This window comes from Mastacembelus armatus, chromosome 16 (genome assembly GCF_900324485.2).
Source record: "Mastacembelus armatus chromosome 16, fMasArm1.2, whole genome shotgun sequence".
Lineage (NCBI taxonomy): Eukaryota > Metazoa > Chordata > Actinopteri > Synbranchiformes > Mastacembelidae > Mastacembelus > Mastacembelus armatus.
The window spans coordinates 5,748,643-5,766,692 of NC_046648.1; the positions used below are offsets into that span (position 1 = coordinate 5,748,643).

The 18,050-nt window shown below is 40.1% G+C and overlaps 1 protein-coding gene and 1 non-coding gene across 5 annotated transcripts; both read left to right on the top strand.

Annotated features, from left to right (window-relative positions):
- The first annotated feature begins 67 nt into the window (after positions 1-67).
- Positions 68-17,146, top strand: atad2 (ATPase family AAA domain containing 2). Of its 4 annotated transcripts, none has more exons than XM_026293042.2 (30): positions 68-565; positions 1,720-1,874; positions 2,793-2,848; positions 2,995-3,178; positions 3,384-3,471; positions 3,577-3,658; positions 4,491-4,652; positions 4,936-5,056; positions 5,542-5,556; positions 6,086-6,187; positions 7,543-7,651; positions 7,748-7,863; positions 8,185-8,359; positions 8,565-8,653; positions 9,064-9,223; positions 9,648-9,738; positions 10,043-10,220; positions 10,320-10,459; positions 10,731-10,857; positions 11,535-11,721; positions 12,186-12,371; positions 12,503-12,638; positions 12,994-13,190; positions 13,482-13,641; positions 13,801-13,923; positions 14,273-14,446; positions 14,530-15,201; positions 15,436-15,569; positions 15,780-15,908; positions 16,992-17,146. In XM_026293042.2, exons 1-30 carry the CDS (start codon positions 368-370, stop codon positions 17,022-17,024), a joined length of 4,479 nt encoding a protein of 1,492 aa, XP_026148827.1. In that variant the 5' UTR covers positions 68-367; the 3' UTR covers positions 17,025-17,146. The 4 variants fall into 4 exon arrangements, with proteins under 4 accessions (XP_026148827.1, XP_026148826.1, XP_026148828.1 ...); XM_026293041.1 differs by having other exon boundaries at positions 69-565; positions 3,574-3,658; XM_026293044.1 differs by lacking the exon at positions 68-565 and adding an exon at positions 1,590-1,619 and having other exon boundaries at positions 1,702-1,874; positions 3,574-3,658.
- Positions 11,871-12,005, top strand: LOC113122860 (small nucleolar RNA SNORA5). Its single transcript, XR_003294910.1, has one exon. It is a non-coding gene; the product is annotated as a small nucleolar RNA SNORA5 (small nucleolar RNA).
- Positions 17,147-18,050: the final 904 nt, after the last annotated feature.

Genomic DNA, 18,050 nt, shown 5'->3' on the forward strand with positions numbered 1-18,050 from the left:
GTATCACTCCGCTTATGTCATGTTTATAAATACTAGGACTGGTATGGTGATGACAACAATTACAATCAAAATATTGTGAATTGTGGATATGGTTAACACGAAAATATATTTTCTATTTTGATTAGGTTACGATTTTGCTACCAGATCTATTTTTTTGTGGCGGCAGCTCCCACCTACTTACCTCATAACCACTGATGACGTTTATGGCGCCAGAAATCAAGGGCTTAGCGAGGAGCTGGTGTGTGTCAGCTGGAGGATATTTACCATTACCCGTGCTATGTTGGCGCTACCATAATCCTTCAACACTGAGGCAGAGTAGCGTAATTATCCGTCGTTCGAGCTGGTGTAAGGCCGAGTCGGAGTCAAGATGGTGATACTACGCAGCAGCGGCAATGTCGGAGCTGAGCCGGTGGCAACAACTCTGAAGAGGAGGACGATGGAGTTGGATACAAGCTCCGAGTTTCTGTCTCTGCTTCCCGCGTCCCAGAGAAAGTCCGCCCGACTGACCCGGTCCACCCGGGCTGCGGACGACAGCTTCAGCAGCCCCGAAAACAACAGGGTTAATGTGAGAGCACACACCTAGACCCCTCTAGAATTCCACATGTTAGCTGGAAAAATGATCTGTGAACGCAACTTTGCTGTGCTAGTTTCGCTAGCATGCTAAGCTAACTAGCTACCTTGTCAAATTGTGACTTAGCGTTAGAGAGTTAGTTACCGCTACTGAGAAATTATCTGAGTGGTAAACAGTAACGTTAGTTTCTCCTAATAGTTTAGCCAAACCCGCATCTCCCCTGCACATATGTCGACGGCGGGTAACAGCCATTTATAACAATTTCAGTCAATATTATATAGGGCACAAATCATTTTAATTCTAAGTTTCACTATTTTGAACCTTTGCCATAGGGCAGTGCTATATTTAGCAGATGTCTTAACGTTAGTTCAGTTACATGGAAAGTGGTGTAATGTGGTAGAGGGTTGATCGCAGGGAGGGTTTGGTGTTAATTATTATTCCGTTAACATTAATTCATTGATTAAAGTTCATCTCGGGTACTTACTTGTGAATGTGCTTGATAGTCTGTAACCAGAAAATTCACACTGCATCAGTTTCTTAAAACTGACTGACTGGTAGTTTTCTATTAACTGTGACCTCAGAGTTTCATAAGCATTTTAACAAAGTGCCTGCAGACACTGCACCCGTGGGTCAAATAGTGGGCTTTTGTCAGAAAAACACAAAGATAATGTGGTATTTGGCACTCATGAAACATGCCTGTAGCTTTCCAGTCATGAGGCAGACTCTACCACCCACCAGGCAGTTCTTGGGGGTCATATGAAGTTAGAATAACTTTTGTTTCTATCAAATATTTTTCATAGAAAACTAAATATTGTTAGCCACATTAATTCTGTTAAGGGAGGTGTTTAAAATGTATGTGTTTTATGATCATTTACAAATTGAAATAAAGTTAAAACAAACAGAATAAATGAAATGTACTAATGTTACACATGAAAAGTGGTTAGGTCACACAGCTGGCTTTACACTTCTACCGACTTAGTAAATCCTAAAGTAGAGAGTCATAGTGGAACTTGTATGTTAAAATTTTGCACAGATGCAAGTTAATCAGGTAAATATTCTTAATCCTAGCTCATGATTAATTTGAATTCCTGAAAGCAGACACTGCTATACTGTAAATGATAAACCAAAAGATGTTATTACTCTTCCAGGGACATGCTGAAATGAAACAGGAGGGGGCCAGTGGTCTCCATCACTCCCTGAGGACCAGGGGACAGAGAGTCAAACTAGAGGTCTCGTTTGCTGACACAGGACCAAAGACCAGCTCCCCTGTGAATGAAGACAAGGCTGGAGGGTGCTGCACTAGGTAATATGGGGTCATTGGGTAACTTTAAGTATTGGCAGTTCTCTGTTTGTAGTTTTGCAATGTTGGATCTTAAACTTTAAACAGCAAAGCCACTGCTATACTTGCTTTTAACTATGCATCCTTGTGTGGATCATGGGTAACTTGCATATGCTGCGTTCCTGGTGTTGGTTGTGCACGTCCTCAGAAATTGTTATGCTTTTGCTACATGCAGCAGGCAGACATGAGATTAGCAGCAGTTTTGAATCATTAGAGAAAGTGTGGAAAGCTTTGAAGAGAAACTCTCCGAGTTTGTCAAGCTGACTCACAGTACCTCCTACAATACTGCTGTTGTCTCTGCCGTGATGTCAAATTCAACAATTTTATACAGAAGCGTTGTCATAGCTTCCGTTGACGTTGTCCACAGATTGGGTGATACTATTTTCGGCCAAGGATGATTAGGCCCTAAGCTGCCCCCTAGTGAGAATACACTGATAAACACAAAACATGCTAGCAAGTATGTGAACAGTGACGCTGGTGCTGCAGCTGTTGTCTACATGTACATGCTGGCAAAAATTAAGTACTGTGGCAGCTTAAAAATGACTCTGCCATAGCAGGGGTACTGTAATAAAGGTAAGCACTAAATACAAGACTTTCACTCAGTGTCATTAGAGTGTGGTAACAGATTCTTTGGAGCTTGGATGTCAATAATTATCTAGCATTATTTTTTCAAGTTTATACTTTTACTGCCAACCACATAGCTGTGACATGAATTACAGTGTCCCTCAGCATACCAAACCTGATCTAAATTCTACAGTGGGGCTATTTTACATTTTTGCAAAATACGGCAAAACGTGCACAAAAGAAGCATATTTGGAAAAAACATTACACACCCACATAAGGAAACTAATCCAATACTTATTTTTTTATTTGGCAATTCAGGAAATCTTCCAGGCTGCAGAGAGAGGGGCAAGCATCCAGTGGCAAGCAGCAAGCAGGTACACTTTGCTACCATGTCTCTTCATACAACACTTACCTGCTTAGATTACACAGAACAAGAACCATATTAAACAGATTTCAGCTTCATTGTTTTTTTTTTGTTTTTTTTTTTTTGTTTTTTTTTTTTCTTCTGTTGGTGCCCAAGATGTTCCAGATGAATTGGAGGGGTCTTCCACTCCCAAGAGGAGCCGCTTTAACCTACAGAGTCGAGACGCGGAGGAAGAAGAGGAGGAAGAGGAGGATCGGTCAGTGCGACGTAGTTCTCGAATCACCAGATACAAACTGGATTCCCGCAACCAGTCAGTGCTCTATGACCGCCTTATCACCAAGTGAGTTCTGCAATATTTACTTTGTTCCTAAATACTACAACTACAATTTGAAAAACAAAGCTGCAGTACCACATCAAACAGTAGAGAGACACACAAACACAATCAACTCCTATGCTGAGTTGAAAGCTAAAAATTTAATGGTAATTAATTATCTTAGTGACAAATTTTGATAAGATAATAGATTCTTCCTCTGATTCAACCTCAGCACTGCTGAAGCTGTTCTCCAGAAGATGGATGATATGCAGAAGATGAGACGCAGACTGAGGAGCAGAGATAGAGACACCAAAGAAGAGGTAAAAACACAATGAGGAATCAATGCTTTTTTATTTTCAAGCTGAAGAACTGAAAAAATCAAAACAGTTAAGTTAATTGGCACTTGGCTTGTTTCCTCTCAGCAGCTGGGTGTTTACACAAGGGGCAGGATGCAAAGATCTCTAAGGACAAATGTGGAGAGTAAGGACACAGAGGAGGAGAACCGAGGTGAGACCGAGTAGGCAGTCTTTCAGTTCTGCAAACAAGTCAGACAAGTTTTTTTTTTTTTTTTGGACACCTGATGGCCCCAGGTTACTACTGCTCCTGCAACTACTACTAGTTAACAGACATAGTAAAGACAGGATGTTTTTAAGCAATACACAAAAATGGAATACAAATTTTTGTTTAAACATTGTAGTAAGTTTGCTTTTTGGGGTAATGTTTTGTGATCTTGCACAGTTGATTTGTCTCACCAGCTCTCCACTGCATCTGTTAGGATCTCTATTCTTCTCAATGAGTTCATTATTTTTACTTATTGCATTTTTAATAATATATTTATTATAAATGCCTTGTGTGTATCTTTTGATTTTTATTGCTGCTCTTTCCATATGTTATGAGAAGAAAAAGAGAATGACCCCCACTGTGGGACAAATAAAGGTTGATCTTATTAGGTAGTGGAGTATAGTATAGTATGATTTGGAGATTCTGCATTAAAATATTCTGATATTTATGTCAGTGATAGAAGGAATTTCTAGTAGCATTAGTGTATTGTTGTCTGTTGATGAGAAGAATTGTTATTGTTAGATGAAAACAAAAATTGTTTTTAATTTGAACTATTTATAGAGCAATGACAACTCTGCAAAGCCTTCCCGAAACCTTTTATTCTGGCCTTAAGGAAATGTTTGCTTTGTAATTGGGTCAGAAACTTAAACCGGGTATACTTTTAAATGTGCATGGGCCTCTGTAAAAATGAAGTAAAAGTACCTTAAAGTTAGTATGTAGATTTAGATGGCCATCATAGCTTCTTGTGCATGCTCTTATATTTTTTCCAAAAAAACAGGAGGGGATGAGGATGATCATGATGAAGAGGAGGATGAAGATAGAGAAGATGACGATGATGATGATGAAGATGAGGATGGCGAGGATGAAGAAGAAGAAAACCAGAGGCGTTATGACTTCAGACAGCGAAAGACTGTGGTTCGCTACCAGGCTGCACAGGATGGTACAGCTTTTGTTCAAACTACTGATGATAAAATGGTAGATGCGCCAACAGGTGGACATCTGTCTTTTGTCAAAAATGCAATGTTTTCAATTTATATTAAGTCATTTATAACTTATAAGTTTTCTAGCAGTGCTAGCAATAAGCAGATGCCAATAAAAACATAATGTGTACATTTATGAAAGCAGTTATGAAGACACATCCTGCTGAAAATCCCCAGTTAATCAGAATTTCTGCTTGTATTACTTTGGCTTCAACATGTGGGGTTTGTGTGATGTTTTACCAGAACCCAGAGAGCCCAGGAAGCGCAGCATGTACTTTAAGGATCACTCATCTCCTACCAGACGCAGGTTCAGATTCAGCTCCACGGCTCCCAGGAGCCCTTACAACAGGAGAAGACCCAACCGGTTAGTATGGCAGCTCTGCCATCAACACCCATTAAACTAAAATAGAGATATAAAAACATTTTCTGTCATGTGGTCTCATTTTTCACTCAACATTTGGCTGTCTGATCAGTACCTTTTTAATAAATTGTCTAACTTAATGTGGCAGTCAACAAAAGCGGTCTGCTGCTAACCAGAACACACATTATGTCATCCATAATCACTCTCAGATCTGTAGGTAATAAAAATGTATTCAAGCTGAACAGACATCAGAAATAACATTTTGACAGGCATATTTTCACATTTCTCACTCAGGTTTATTAAAGCTTGTCCTGTAAGAGCTTTTTGGCAAGCCACATATTCACAGTGTGACAACTAACTCGTACCTCACATACTCATACACATGGTTGGACAGATAGCACTTTGGCCAGAAATTTACGCCTATAGTAATGAATCATGTCATCACATATAGTTGTTTGTTTTTTTTTTCTCATTCCTCCCACCCTAAGGAGTAGTTGTGAGAGGTAAGAACTTCAGTACTTGTCGTTGTTGGTGTTTACTGTTGGTGATGTCTCTCTATGCAAGCACTGTGGTCGTTGGTAGGTGTGGTGCATTTTGGTGCATATATGCCCGAAGTACAGAGATGGTGAACCAACTTTCATTCTTGTTTAAGCATTATTTAACCAAAGAAGGACCCATTGTTTTAAAGTTGAGTTTCTTTTAGCTACTGCTTTGTGTATTTTATGTGCATCTAATCAGAATCTCATCTCAACATATTTAAAAATTGTATGATTTTTATTGCAGCCCCTCCTTGTGTTCTACAAGTGGTGTATTATTCAGTTGTTATTAACGGTGATGGTGTAATTTGAAGTGGTTGCCTGAGTCACTCATGTTGTTGTGCATGATTGTATATTTTTATTTTCAGAAGTTGTGCATTTGCATTGTGTAGTTTTTAAATCCTATATGTTTTCACTTAGTAGCATCTTTGTTGCAGAAAGTGACATGCCTTGATGATGGATTTCTTAAAAGATGCTGTTTTGACATCCCTTGCAGAAGGAGACATGCTATCCACAGTAGCGACTCCACTTCTTCGTCTTCAGATGATGAGAAATTCCAGAGACGGCGGAGTAAGAACAGGAGCAGATCTATCAACAGGTGAGCAGCAGATGTAGACAAAGGTAAACAAGCAGGTTTACAACCTCTAGTTGAATCTTTTAAATAAGAGAGTAGGATGAATGAATTCAGCTTAAGGGTCTGTTGCTGAAAGAAGACCTGAACCCTCCTGAACCCAGCCATAAGTCAAGTCAGAAAGTCCTATGTCTCTTAACCTGTCCAGCAATATTTTATGGTCCACAGATTCAAAAGCCTTTGCCAGATCGACAACTGAAGCTACACAGTAGTATTTATTTATTTATTTATTTATGTATGTATGTATGTATTTATTTTTTCTTTCTTCAATGGCACTTGTGATGTCATTGAGGACTGAATCTGGTTAAGGATATGTTTAGTCTCTAAATGGAACATGAGCTGCTTGTTGACCAGCCTCTCTTATATCTTGGAGAAACAGGGCAAGATGGAGATTGGTCTGTAACAGTTCAAATATGAGTTATCACCCCTTTTGAAAAGTGAAATGACAGCAGTAGATCGCCAGTCTTGTGGGAACACACCTATTTGGAGAGATAGGCTGAAAATGCAGGAAATAGGTACTGCAATGGTGTGAGCTGCATTCTCTAAAAACAGTGGGTCCACTGCATCCAGCCCAGCTGATTTGTGACTATCCAGGCTGAGCAGCTCCATAAGTAGACTCCTGTACTGTCTGAAAGGAGAAGAGAGGGAGTAGGAGTACTGGAATTGTTCTTATAGACTGAGCCGGCTTTGACATAGTGTTTGTTTAAGTGGGCCACCATTTTTGGATTTTTCCATCGCTTTTAATCACAGTCGGCAGGTGGGTAGGCATATTTTTATTCTCAGTTGCTGTTTGAATTAGCTTGATTTTGCATGCCTAAGAGACTGGAGTACATTTGTTTCTCACTGCCCTATATGGTTCCCAGTAAGAGGTTTTTGCTTTACGCCACAGATTGTTTATGGCAAATAAACTCAGACAGGACTGAACCAGGGGCTGAGGCATTGTTTTTTTTTTTTTTGTCCTTGTAAAGCTAAGGCTTTGGCAGAACGCTCGGACTGTATACCTCTCTGGCCTATTGGTGAGAATGATGTCTGAGTGTACCAGATTCCATGGTTTTGGTGTTAAATCTAGTAGGGGCCTGCACAATCTGGGATACGTTTATATAGTAGTACTCTAAAGACATACAAAGCTTGTGTTATTTAAAAAATCTCTTTGGAGGAATTTTCAATATTTTAGTGACTTAATGGCTCTCTTAATATTTCCATGCTTGTTACAAATCTTCATCCTATTATGTAATGAAAATGATAACTGCCTAACCTATGGTAATATTTACGAGTGGAACTAGTGAATCACTGAATTTGTTGAATTTCCTGTTTTCCTGTAGATGTCTACCCATGAACTTTTTGAAAGAAGACCTGCTGGGGATCCACAAAGACAGGATGAAGATCGGCGCTAGCCTTGCTGATGTGGACCCAATGCACATAGACAAGACGGTATAAGTACACAGATATACTATCCCACTTCACGAAGTGTATTTACCCTGAGGAAATTAAAAAATAACTCAAATATAACAATTTATTCTGACCTAGGTGCGCTTTGAGAGTATTGGAGGTTTGAGCAGGCACATCTCGGCACTGAAGGAGATGGTGGTCTTTCCACTCCTCTACCCAGAAGTCTTTGAGAGGTTCAGGATACAACCACCCAGGTAAACAATGTGTGTTCTTTTGAGAATAGCCAAAACGGATGGACTCATATGCATGTGTCTATTGCTTTTGGCTATTCTCAAGTTGACATTTTGCAAATTTATCAAGTTTCTAAAAAAAAAAGTTGTGAGAGCATAAAGCCACTTCAACAGTTGATTGGTAGCCGGTTAGTGCTTACATCATAATGAATGTGTTTTAAATGTATTTGGTTTATAAAAAAAAAAAAAAAAAAAAAAAAGATACATTTGTATATGAAACTGAAATTCAGTGGTTACTGTTGAAAGCCCCATTTTTGATCATTGTCATGTTGCTCTTGTTTTTAGGGGCTGTCTTTTTTATGGTCCTCCAGGCACAGGGAAAACCCTTGTGGCTCGAGCACTGGCCAACGAATGCAGCCAAGGGGAAAGAAAGGTGTCGTTCTTTATGAGGAAAGGAGCTGACTGCCTCAGTAAATGGGTGGGAGAATCTGAGAGGCAGCTGCGTCTGCTGTTCGATCAGGTAAATCAAACAACTTATTGTGCTGAATACTAGTGGGTGAAGATTGTCATGTTTTATTTGTTTATCAGGAAACATTTACTGTACTACATTTTGACACGTTAACTTGTAAATTGGAAAAAAAATTCCTGTATGAGCTTTACATATGTTTGAGCTCTGGCAATAATACCAACTGTTAATGATTGAATTTCTATTGATTTGTCTCTAGGCGTACCAGATGCGTCCATCCATCATCTTCTTTGATGAGATTGATGGTTTGGCTCCAGTCAGGTCCAGTCGTCAGGACCAGATCCACAGGTGCACTGTGAATTTTTCTGTATGCGATTAATGTTGTGCTCCACTGGAAATTTTAAATAAATAGGATGCAGCTGCAGCTAAAATGAGACTTAAAACAAACAAGGCATACAAGAAAGTGTGCAGTCATTACACAAAACATTTATTGTTTAAGGTAACTGGTTACCAGTCAAAATAAATAAGTAGTAAGTCATAAGTAGAAATTATTTTTGTGTGATGATACATTTATAACAATAGTATTTTCAAAGTCCTGATTTCTTCAGGTCTTGAATTGGGAATGTGGGAGTAACATTCTTCAAGGATGCTATGACATTGTCCTTCATAAATATTGTCGTCTTTGCAAGGATTGGATCTGTGATAGAGTGACAGAGTCAGTTGACTGAGTTAGTCTCATCATTTCTGTTTCACTGTAGTTCCATTGTGTCGACACTCTTGGCTCTTATGGATGGATTGGACAGCAGAGGAGAAGTTGTTGTGATAGGAGCAACAAATAGACTGGACTCCATTGACCCAGCTCTGAGAAGACCGGGACGTTTTGACAGAGAGTTTCTTTTTGGCCTGCCAGACAGAGAGGTGAGAAACTCCAGATGTACTTTAATGCTTGGCAGAGATCATAAAATATGATTATAATCAAATCATAATGAAGCTGTGCTGATGCACCTATCACTCCAGATTGTGGTGTGCGTTTGTTTTTTTTTCTTTGTGGGTTTTTATATGCATAGAAACATGAGATGCCAAGTAAGTTTAGTCTTTTAAACTCTCTTGTCTTTTAGATTACTCTTCAAAGAATCATGTGAGATGTAATTTCATATTGTTTCTATTACTATGCTAATTGATGTGTATAGTTTTTATTTAAAAGTGTTCAGAACCTTTGTAGAAAAAGAGCAGCAACTCTGAACACTTTTATATATGGTGAGGCTGCCAGAGGAGATGGGTTTCAATTTGCAAACTACTGGCTCTGAAGTTGAAATGCAGTGACCTCATTTTTGTATGGCAGGCGAGAAGGGACATTCTGAAGATCCACACCAGACAATGGACTCCTCCACCTTCTGACACTTTTCTAGAGGAACTTGCTGACAAGTGTGTTGGTATGTTTTCAAATAATGACCCAGAACAGCTCAAAAAATATGCATAGTACTAATTTCAGCAGTACAAATGACAATCTCATTAGATCACATTTGCCCATATTGTATAATGTGGTATAAACAAAGATTTCTATGTGGCTGTACTTGATATGATCCTGGAATGGCCCTGGACAAAGCCTGTGCCTCAGAAACAAAATTTTCCTTGAACTCCATCTGTGAATGGGTACAGGAAACACTGGTACAGACTTCTTTAGACTCAGGGCTACAGATGTTGGCCATTTAAAAACAAGCTGTCTTTGGTTGGCAGGTTACTGTGGAGCAGACATTAAGGCAGTGTGTTCAGAGGCGGCTCTGTGTGCACTGCGCCGTCGCTACCCCCAAATCTACTCCTCATCGCAGAAGCTTGTGCTTGATGTCAACTCCATCACCATCACAAACAAAGACTTTATGACTGCAATGTCCAAGATGGTGCCAGCTGCCCAGAGGTATGACCAAGACACTTACATAGTAGGTTTTTACTTAGCCCCTTGGCTGAAAGCTTTTTCATATGGCTTAGTTAAGATGATGCTGATTGTGATTCTTAGAGTCGTGGTGTCACCAGCCAAGGCCCTTATTCCTGCCATACGTCCTCTGCTGAGCACTGCCCTGCAGAACATCCTCGACGTAGTCAGGAGAGTCTTCCCGCATGCAGAGCAGGGCTTAAAGAGGAAACGAGAACAACAAGGTGTAGTTTTTCTCCTCTCGTGTTCATTCATTTGATCAAGGCCACTTCTGCTCCATTCATGGTCCTACATTCTTTCTTTTAACTTAACAGGGTTATTTTCCCTCTGTCAAGAAGCATTTACAGAAAAACACCCAGAATGATTATACCTTTGCCAAACTCTTTTGGGGCATCAGGAGTAATTGCTGGTGTGTGTGTGTGTGTGTGTGTGTGTGTGTGTGTGTGTGTGCGTGTGTGCGTGTGTGCGTGTGTGTGTGCGTGCGCCCATTTCCAGATGTGTCCTATGTTGTGTCTGAGGATGACCTGATGTTGAGTGAGGATGAAGAGCTCTGCTCCAACAGACAGACCACTCACTCTCAACACAAAACACCTGCTGTAAAAGACCTCCTCAGCCTCCACAGGTTGGTTGGCCATTATTCTGGGAGAATTCATATTTAGGAGCTACATTTGTCTACTCATTGTTTCAGATTTATTAAGTATGATTTGAAATCTTTCATAAAAATATTTGGGTCTTAGGCTAGCTAAACACTAGACAATTTTCCATCTGATTTTGGGCCTGATTTTCCCCGTCCAGTGATCATAGGGTCCTGGTCTGATTCGAGGCTTGTTGCAAACGATTGTCTAAACAATCCTAAGATGTGTAGTGTCAGTATGACTTTTTTACTGCTCATGATCAAGTTGGAATCTGAATTGTAAATATCAAACATGTACTTAAAACTGTACTACAAACGGCAAATGTGTAATTTCCCAATCTGGTTGAATTGTCTAGTCTGTGCATTCTGGGTATATAATCCAATGTTAAAAATCAGTTGAAGCTGTCTGTGGTCTCACACATTTTTAAAATTGGTAAACATTTGAAAATCGTCTAGTGTGTATCCACATGTATTATTCATGGAGTTTATACTCTCTAGTCTTATACTGTTTCTACTCCACTTATTTATGCTTTAAAAGTGCTCTAAGCCATCTGTTGTCCTGGTGACCCAAATCTTTTTGAAGACAATTTCAACAACTTAATGAGCCCTTCCAATGTTCATCACAAAGCAGTTGGAACAACCACTATCATTCTGTCAATGTGTAGGAGTGTACTGAGCCAGCCGACCTCCTACCGTCCCAGGCTGCTGCTAGAGGGCAGACCAGGCTCAGGTCAGAGTTCCCACCTGGCTCCCGCTGTGCTCCATGCTCTGGAGAAATTCACTGTGTACACGCTGGACATGGCCGTGCTGTTTGGAGCCAGCACAACTGCGCCAGAAGAAACCTGTGCCAAAGTAAATCAGATATTTATGTAGATATTTAGCAATGCGAAATAATTCATTTTGGGTATTTTGGGGTGGGCTCATTCACATTTAAACAGCCTGGAGATTGATAAAATTGACAGTCACAGGAGAAATGTGGACTAGAGGTGGTCTCTCTTTTTTGCAGCCTTGTCAAATTCAGTGTGTTCTGTATAGTGGACCTCACTGGCCAAAATGGCTGCCACAGAGACTGTAGTTCATGGGCCCCACCTCCTTAAATCATGGACACTGGGGATAAATATGTACTACAGACAAATACTACAAATTAATGATCATTATGGTTGGTCAAGCCACTCACTTGATTACATTAGTGTTAGTTTAAGGTGTGTTTTAATGTTGTGGTATCTATAATTATTCATTTATCTTTCATCATCCATCCTCTTCAGCATATAAATATCAATATTTGACATTGTTTCTGTGTTATATACATTGTGCAGATCTTTGTTGAAGCCAAACGGACTTCTCCTAGCATCCTGTACATCCCTCACATTGGACAGTGGTGGGAGACAGTGGGTGCTGCATTAAGAGCAACCTTTTTGAGCCTGCTTAGCTCCATCCCTGCCTTCTCTCCTATACTGCTGCTGGCTACATGCGACCTTCATTATGACCAACTCAGTACAGAGGTATGGAAAGAACAGTGATGCTCTGTTGACTTAGGGTGGTCACATATGAAGGCACGTATTTAAAAAAGAAAAAAAAGTATCGGCACCTGATTTCCTTGGGTCCTGTGCTCTCACCATTTTTTTTTTTTCAGATTCAGGAGTTGTTTCGGGCAGAGTACGGGGAGGTTTTCCACATCCAGGTCCCCACCAGCAGGGAAAAAAGAAACTTCTTTGAGGACCTGATCCTCAACCAAGCTGCCAGGGCCCCTGTGTCAAAAAAGAAAGCAGGTGAGGAATGACCCTGATAACAAAGTACCTGTGTAGTTTTTTGTGGCATGAAGCTGACATGGGCTTTGGTACTTTTTTTTAAACTTGGGATTCGTGTGTTCAGAAAAAAATAAAAATGAAATCTTTAACTGACCACTTGAAGGACTGACTCACATGAACATATATTGGGATGTGTTTTATTTTTATTTGGACATTTTGTGTCTGTGATCATTACCCATTATAATTTATCATAATGGTCGATCGAGCAAAAGTGTGTTAATTAAAAATTAAATTAACAAAATCATGACAGACTTTGACAGACATGCTGGGTATATGAAGTGTGTGTCATTTACACCCTTTGACCCTTTCTCCTCAGTGCTCCATGCATTGGAGGTGCTGCCTGTTGCCCCTCCCCCTCCCCAACGTCAGCTGACAGAAGAAGAAATACAAAAATTGGAGGAGCAGGAGGAAGATACCCTCAGGGAGCTCCGTCTCTTCCTGCGTGATGTCACCAACCGTCTGTCCCAAGATAAACGGTTTAAGGCGTTCACAAAGCCTGTAGATTTGGAGGAGGTAGTTTCTCAAATATCAACTTAGTGGAGAGATGACTGATTGCCACGTCTCAACTCATGTCTTGCAGTTTCGTTTTTTGATACTACCACTGGGGGATGCCAGAGTCAGACATTTTCATGTTCGCATACAGTGACTTTAAAATCTGAAATAAATGGCTCATCTGCAACTCAGTGAATATATGATACTTAGTCTATTGCTCAAATCAGCAGATTGAATATACTGAAATCCACTGTTAGAGATTTCTTTGCCCCTATGGTTGTACTCTAAGCACTATTTTGAAATGCGTTTCAGGTTCCAGATTATGCCGAGGTGATCAAGAAACCTATGGACCTGTCAACAGTTCTCTCCAGGATTGATCTCCATCAGTATGGGACTGTAAAAGAGTTTCTCCAAGATGTGGATCTCATCTGGCAGAATGCCCTTGAATATAACCCAGACAGAGATCCCTCAGGTACAGTCAGTGAACAACATACACATATATTGTATCCACCTAAATGAACAAGACAGTGTTAAGATTAATGCTTCAAATATCCGAGTAGATTGGTCTGAAATGATGGAAGAAATGCTAGCGAAGTAAAATCAGTCTTCGTGTGCCATGCGGTTCTTCCAGACCGTCAGATCCGTCACAGAGCGTGTGCGCTGAAGGATACCGTCCATGCCATTATTAGGGATGAACTGGATGAAGATTTTGAGAAGATTTGTGAGGAGATTAAAGCGTCACGGAATTCAAGAGGTTATGTGTTTTTGTATGTTTGTTGTAGCCTCAGAGGCAGACATTTATCAATGACATTATGAATGAGCTCCTTTTGAAGGGTGTTAGCTTGATCATTTTAGTCACCCATGGATTGACTTGACTAAAATTCAGCACTTCATTTTGAAAACATTTTCATCTTGCACAGTGTTTGTGCTTGTAATTTGATACTGTCATATTAAATTTTGCTATATAGGTCTTTCAGTTTTTTGTGTTGTTTTTTTTAAACCAAGATTACACAGCTGCATCCACATGAACCAGATACCTTGTTTTAAAAAAAAGGAAAATGTGTTGTATTTTTATTTTTTATTTATTTTTTTGACTACCTCAGGTTGTGCCACTGCTCGATTTGCTCCCTCTTTCTATCACGTCCTTCCCAAACAGCCCAAGCCTCCTGCTGATGCCAAGATCACTGAAATGACTGCACAAAACGTACCGCCTGGAGCCACTGCTGCTTTTACCCCCAATACAAGTGTCTGTATTGTTACAACACCTAAAAACACAGGTAAAAATACCCCTAGAGGACAAAAACATTTTACACAAAAGACCTATAACTGTATAAATACATCTTTCCTTTTGTTCCTCCAGCCCAGAAGAAGAAAAGGCGGAAGAGTCGCTGGTCCAATGGCTTGCTGGCAAAAAAGAAGTCCTCCTCTCCTCATGTGTTCAGAGATGACACACAGTTAGAGTCCGATGAGGATGAGGAGGATGGAGATGATGAAGAAGAGGATGATCAGCCAGTGATTGATGTAGAATCTGGGTCTGCAGCAGGTAGTTTTCAGCTCAGTACAGTGGAGCAGAACAGCCCAGAGGAGAAGGGGAGAGAGGAGAGGAGTCAAGTAGCTGAAAAAGTTATTCTGTGTCAAAACGGAAAACACAAAAATTTCAACCAGATACAGGATGAAAAAGATCAAAAGATTACAGATCAATCAGGACAGTTGGAACAAAAAAAAGTGAAGGGAGATGAGAATAGTGGAGCAGTTTCAGTTTACATTAACAAGGACAGTCACAAAGAAACACAGGGGGATACCCAGGGACAATCCAACACAGTGGAATGTGGTAAAACCAACAACCAAAAGCTGACAGAAACTGAGAGTGAGAAATGTCAGACTGTGAGTATGGCAGACATCAAGAACAACAAGGTAGCCAGAGCAGAGGAGGCTCTGCTCAACAGCCACGCTGAGCCAATGGAGGTGGAAGCTACTGAAATTTCAACCACAGACACCTCTGCAGCTGTCAGAGAGGAGGACGTGAACACAGGTTGGATATTAGCACTGCCTCACACTCAGTTTGGCTCTGGAATGTACAGTGTAGAAAAACAATATCAAAAACCATATCCAGGAAATGGTTTGGTCCACTATATGCCTCAAAGAAGAAAATCACTAGTGTACTGTTTGTAGAGAGAGCAAGGTGCAGTGTTTCTGTATGCTTTTAGGCCTCAATGTGTCAGCAGACTGTCATCTATATACTTTGTGTGCATGTGTTTTGTGTCAGAGCGCAGTGTGAGGCCAATAACTCGGGCTTTAAAGAACGCTGTGCTGCAGCAGCAGATGATCGACGTGGGCAAAGCTCTTCAGATCCTGGACCAGGAAACTCCTCCTCTAGTAGTGGACAGAGACAAATTAAAGGTGTGGCATGCTGTGGTGACTGTGTGCTGAATGTTATAATGACCTGTCAGGATAGTGTTATATATTTTGTTTCTCACAGAAAACCTCAAAAGAATTGATGACATTAGCTGAGGCTCTGTTGTTGTTTTTTTCTTATCTCCTGAGGAGCATTTGAAGTTCACCACCTAAAAATGGTCATTCTTTTTGTTGTTGGCTTTCATGTTTGTTCAGGAGCTGTTGAACAGAGTTGTGACGAAGACTGATGGCTATGAGGTCTTCAAGCTGGAGAAACTTTATGCTTTGCTCTGCCAGAGCATCTATAGACACAGAAGAGACTACAACAAAACCGCACTAATAAAGGTTAGTGTTGCATTATACTTATTAGCACATGAATCCTTTGTCACTACATATTGAGAGTTGTCACAGGTGAGCAAGCACAAGTTTAAGCTATAACCTTAGCAATGGCTGTGAGCCATGCCTGAGAACAACAGAAGGGTCCTGTGTCTGTGTAGGCCTGTCTTGAAAGATGCTTATGCCACTTCTAACCAGCAGTGAACTGAAGTCAGATTTTATGATTATTTTTACAGCTTTAATTTTAAATCACCACTGGCAGCTCCGTATTTTGTGTTGGTGCTCGTTACACAGTAATTACGCCATAAGTAGCACTATATTTCAAAGGATGCAGGCCAACCCAGACCATTTATGTCTGTGAGTTGTTAGTAAATCATTCAAAGAGTTGGGTGCCTGGAACTGACTTATTGCCACATTAAAAACCTCAGAGCTCAGAGTAGGTCGTATGATGCTGATGCTGACACTGACCCAATCGTGGCATGTACCACAGTGCAGCTTAAACGCTACAGGTGATGGCAGGTGGCTGAAAAATCTGGCTCAACATTTCACAATATTGTTATGTGTATATATATATTCATTTCAACCACATCAACTCTTGAAATAATTGTCATTTGTTTATACAACTGACTGGCGTGCAGTAAAATGTTTACGGCAACCACCTTCCAATCTGCTGCAGCTGCCAGTCTCTTGAGTTTTTGTTGTTACTGCTTCTCCCATTCTTTACAGGAACATGTATGTCAATGTGCATAAGGGCTTTGACATTTATGGTTATGCTAATTGTGGGAGTGTTGGGCAGAATATTACACTCTCAGTATTACACCCATTCTTGACCGATTTATAAAGGGAAAACTATGTGTAGGTGTGTACAAACATTTTACAAGATTTATGTATTTATATTTTTTTGGTCAGTTTTGTTTTTTGTGTGCACATCCACTTTTGGTATGAGGTTTATGCACAAAACAGTGAGGAAAGTCTATAGTATTCTGTTTAAACTGGATTTTATTCTAGCATTGTTGTTTAAATCTGGGATTATGCTTTTTGCAGATAGCCTTAACAGACAATTGCCATAAATTTTATTATTTTTCTTTTTAGGAGTTGGAACAGGAGATTGAAGACTTCTGTTGACTACATTTTTCATTTCAGTTGTGTAAATATACAAAAATAGATTCTATTTTCATAGAAATCTACAGCTAGCTAAAACTTTGTATCACTTCGAATTATATTTAATTAAACACTTTACCAATAAATGCTGTTGTGTGCCTTTTTCACCTCAGGCTTAATAATGGAAACTTTTAAGTCTAATCCTACAGGTTGTGAAGAATCTCCTACAGCTAATGGTCTGACCTTTGGCATAACTTTAACCTCAAACCCTGATTCACTTGTTCAAGTTAATTTATAAAGAATGTTTACTTTCGATTCCTGTTTTTCATGACGTGTTTGATTTTTAAAAGCAGTGGTAAGTGAAATGTTAGAGGCCAGAATGACTGACAAAGTGCAAAAATGAACATGTATTGCTGTCTCAACAGCTGCCATTGCTGATTTTATTAAAAGATCTCTGCACAAAGTGTGGAAATATAGTTACATAGTGTGTAAAAACTTGTGATTTTTGCACAGGGAGATTAACAGAATCAAAAAGTGACAGGCTGCAGTCGTCTCAAAGCCCAGTCCCTGTCTGACTTTGAGTTAATATATTTGGCGCATACACAAACACATTTGTTGTCCTGTGGCAGCAGTGTGGTATATGGTTTACTGTAATTAGGCCTAAACCGACGGTATTTTATTTTGGCACAGAGATCGGCCATACATCCAAAGCCTCTTGTCGTGGAGCATATTTAGAAATAAGGTGACATGATGAAAGTCCTCGGTAGGTCGGGCAGGATCAGGTGTAGTGAGCAGAAACTTCACAATGTCAGTGTTGTCCTCAAGTAGCTCCTCAGCCTGCGCTGACAGGTCATGTAAGGACATTTTGGCAGAGAGCCGGCTCGGAGAACCAGTTTGTTTACGGCCCACTTCACACCCGGCTTAACATCCCATAATTTCTGCCCAGATTGTGACTAAATCACACTCGTCCGTGTGTTATCGAGGTAAAATTGTGCACATTTTTCGCAAATTTTTTCCGAAATGTTAGAGCAGCGAGAGTCGCCGAGGAAT

What these genes read in the sequence shown, in the direction of transcription:
- atad2 (XM_026293041.1), top strand. Translation starts at nt 368, where the DNA reads ATGGTGATACTACGCAGCAGCGGCAATGTCGGAGCTGAGCCGGTGGCA. An exon ending in TTCAGGATACAACCACCCAG is followed by an intron (nt 7,864 to 8,184) that starts GTAAACAATGTG and finishes TCTTGTTTTTAG; the next exon opens with GGGCTGTCTTTTTTATGGTC. An exon ending in TGCGTCTGCTGTTCGATCAG is followed by an intron (nt 8,360 to 8,564) that starts GTAAATCAAACA and finishes ATTTGTCTCTAG; the next exon opens with GCGTACCAGATGCGTCCATC.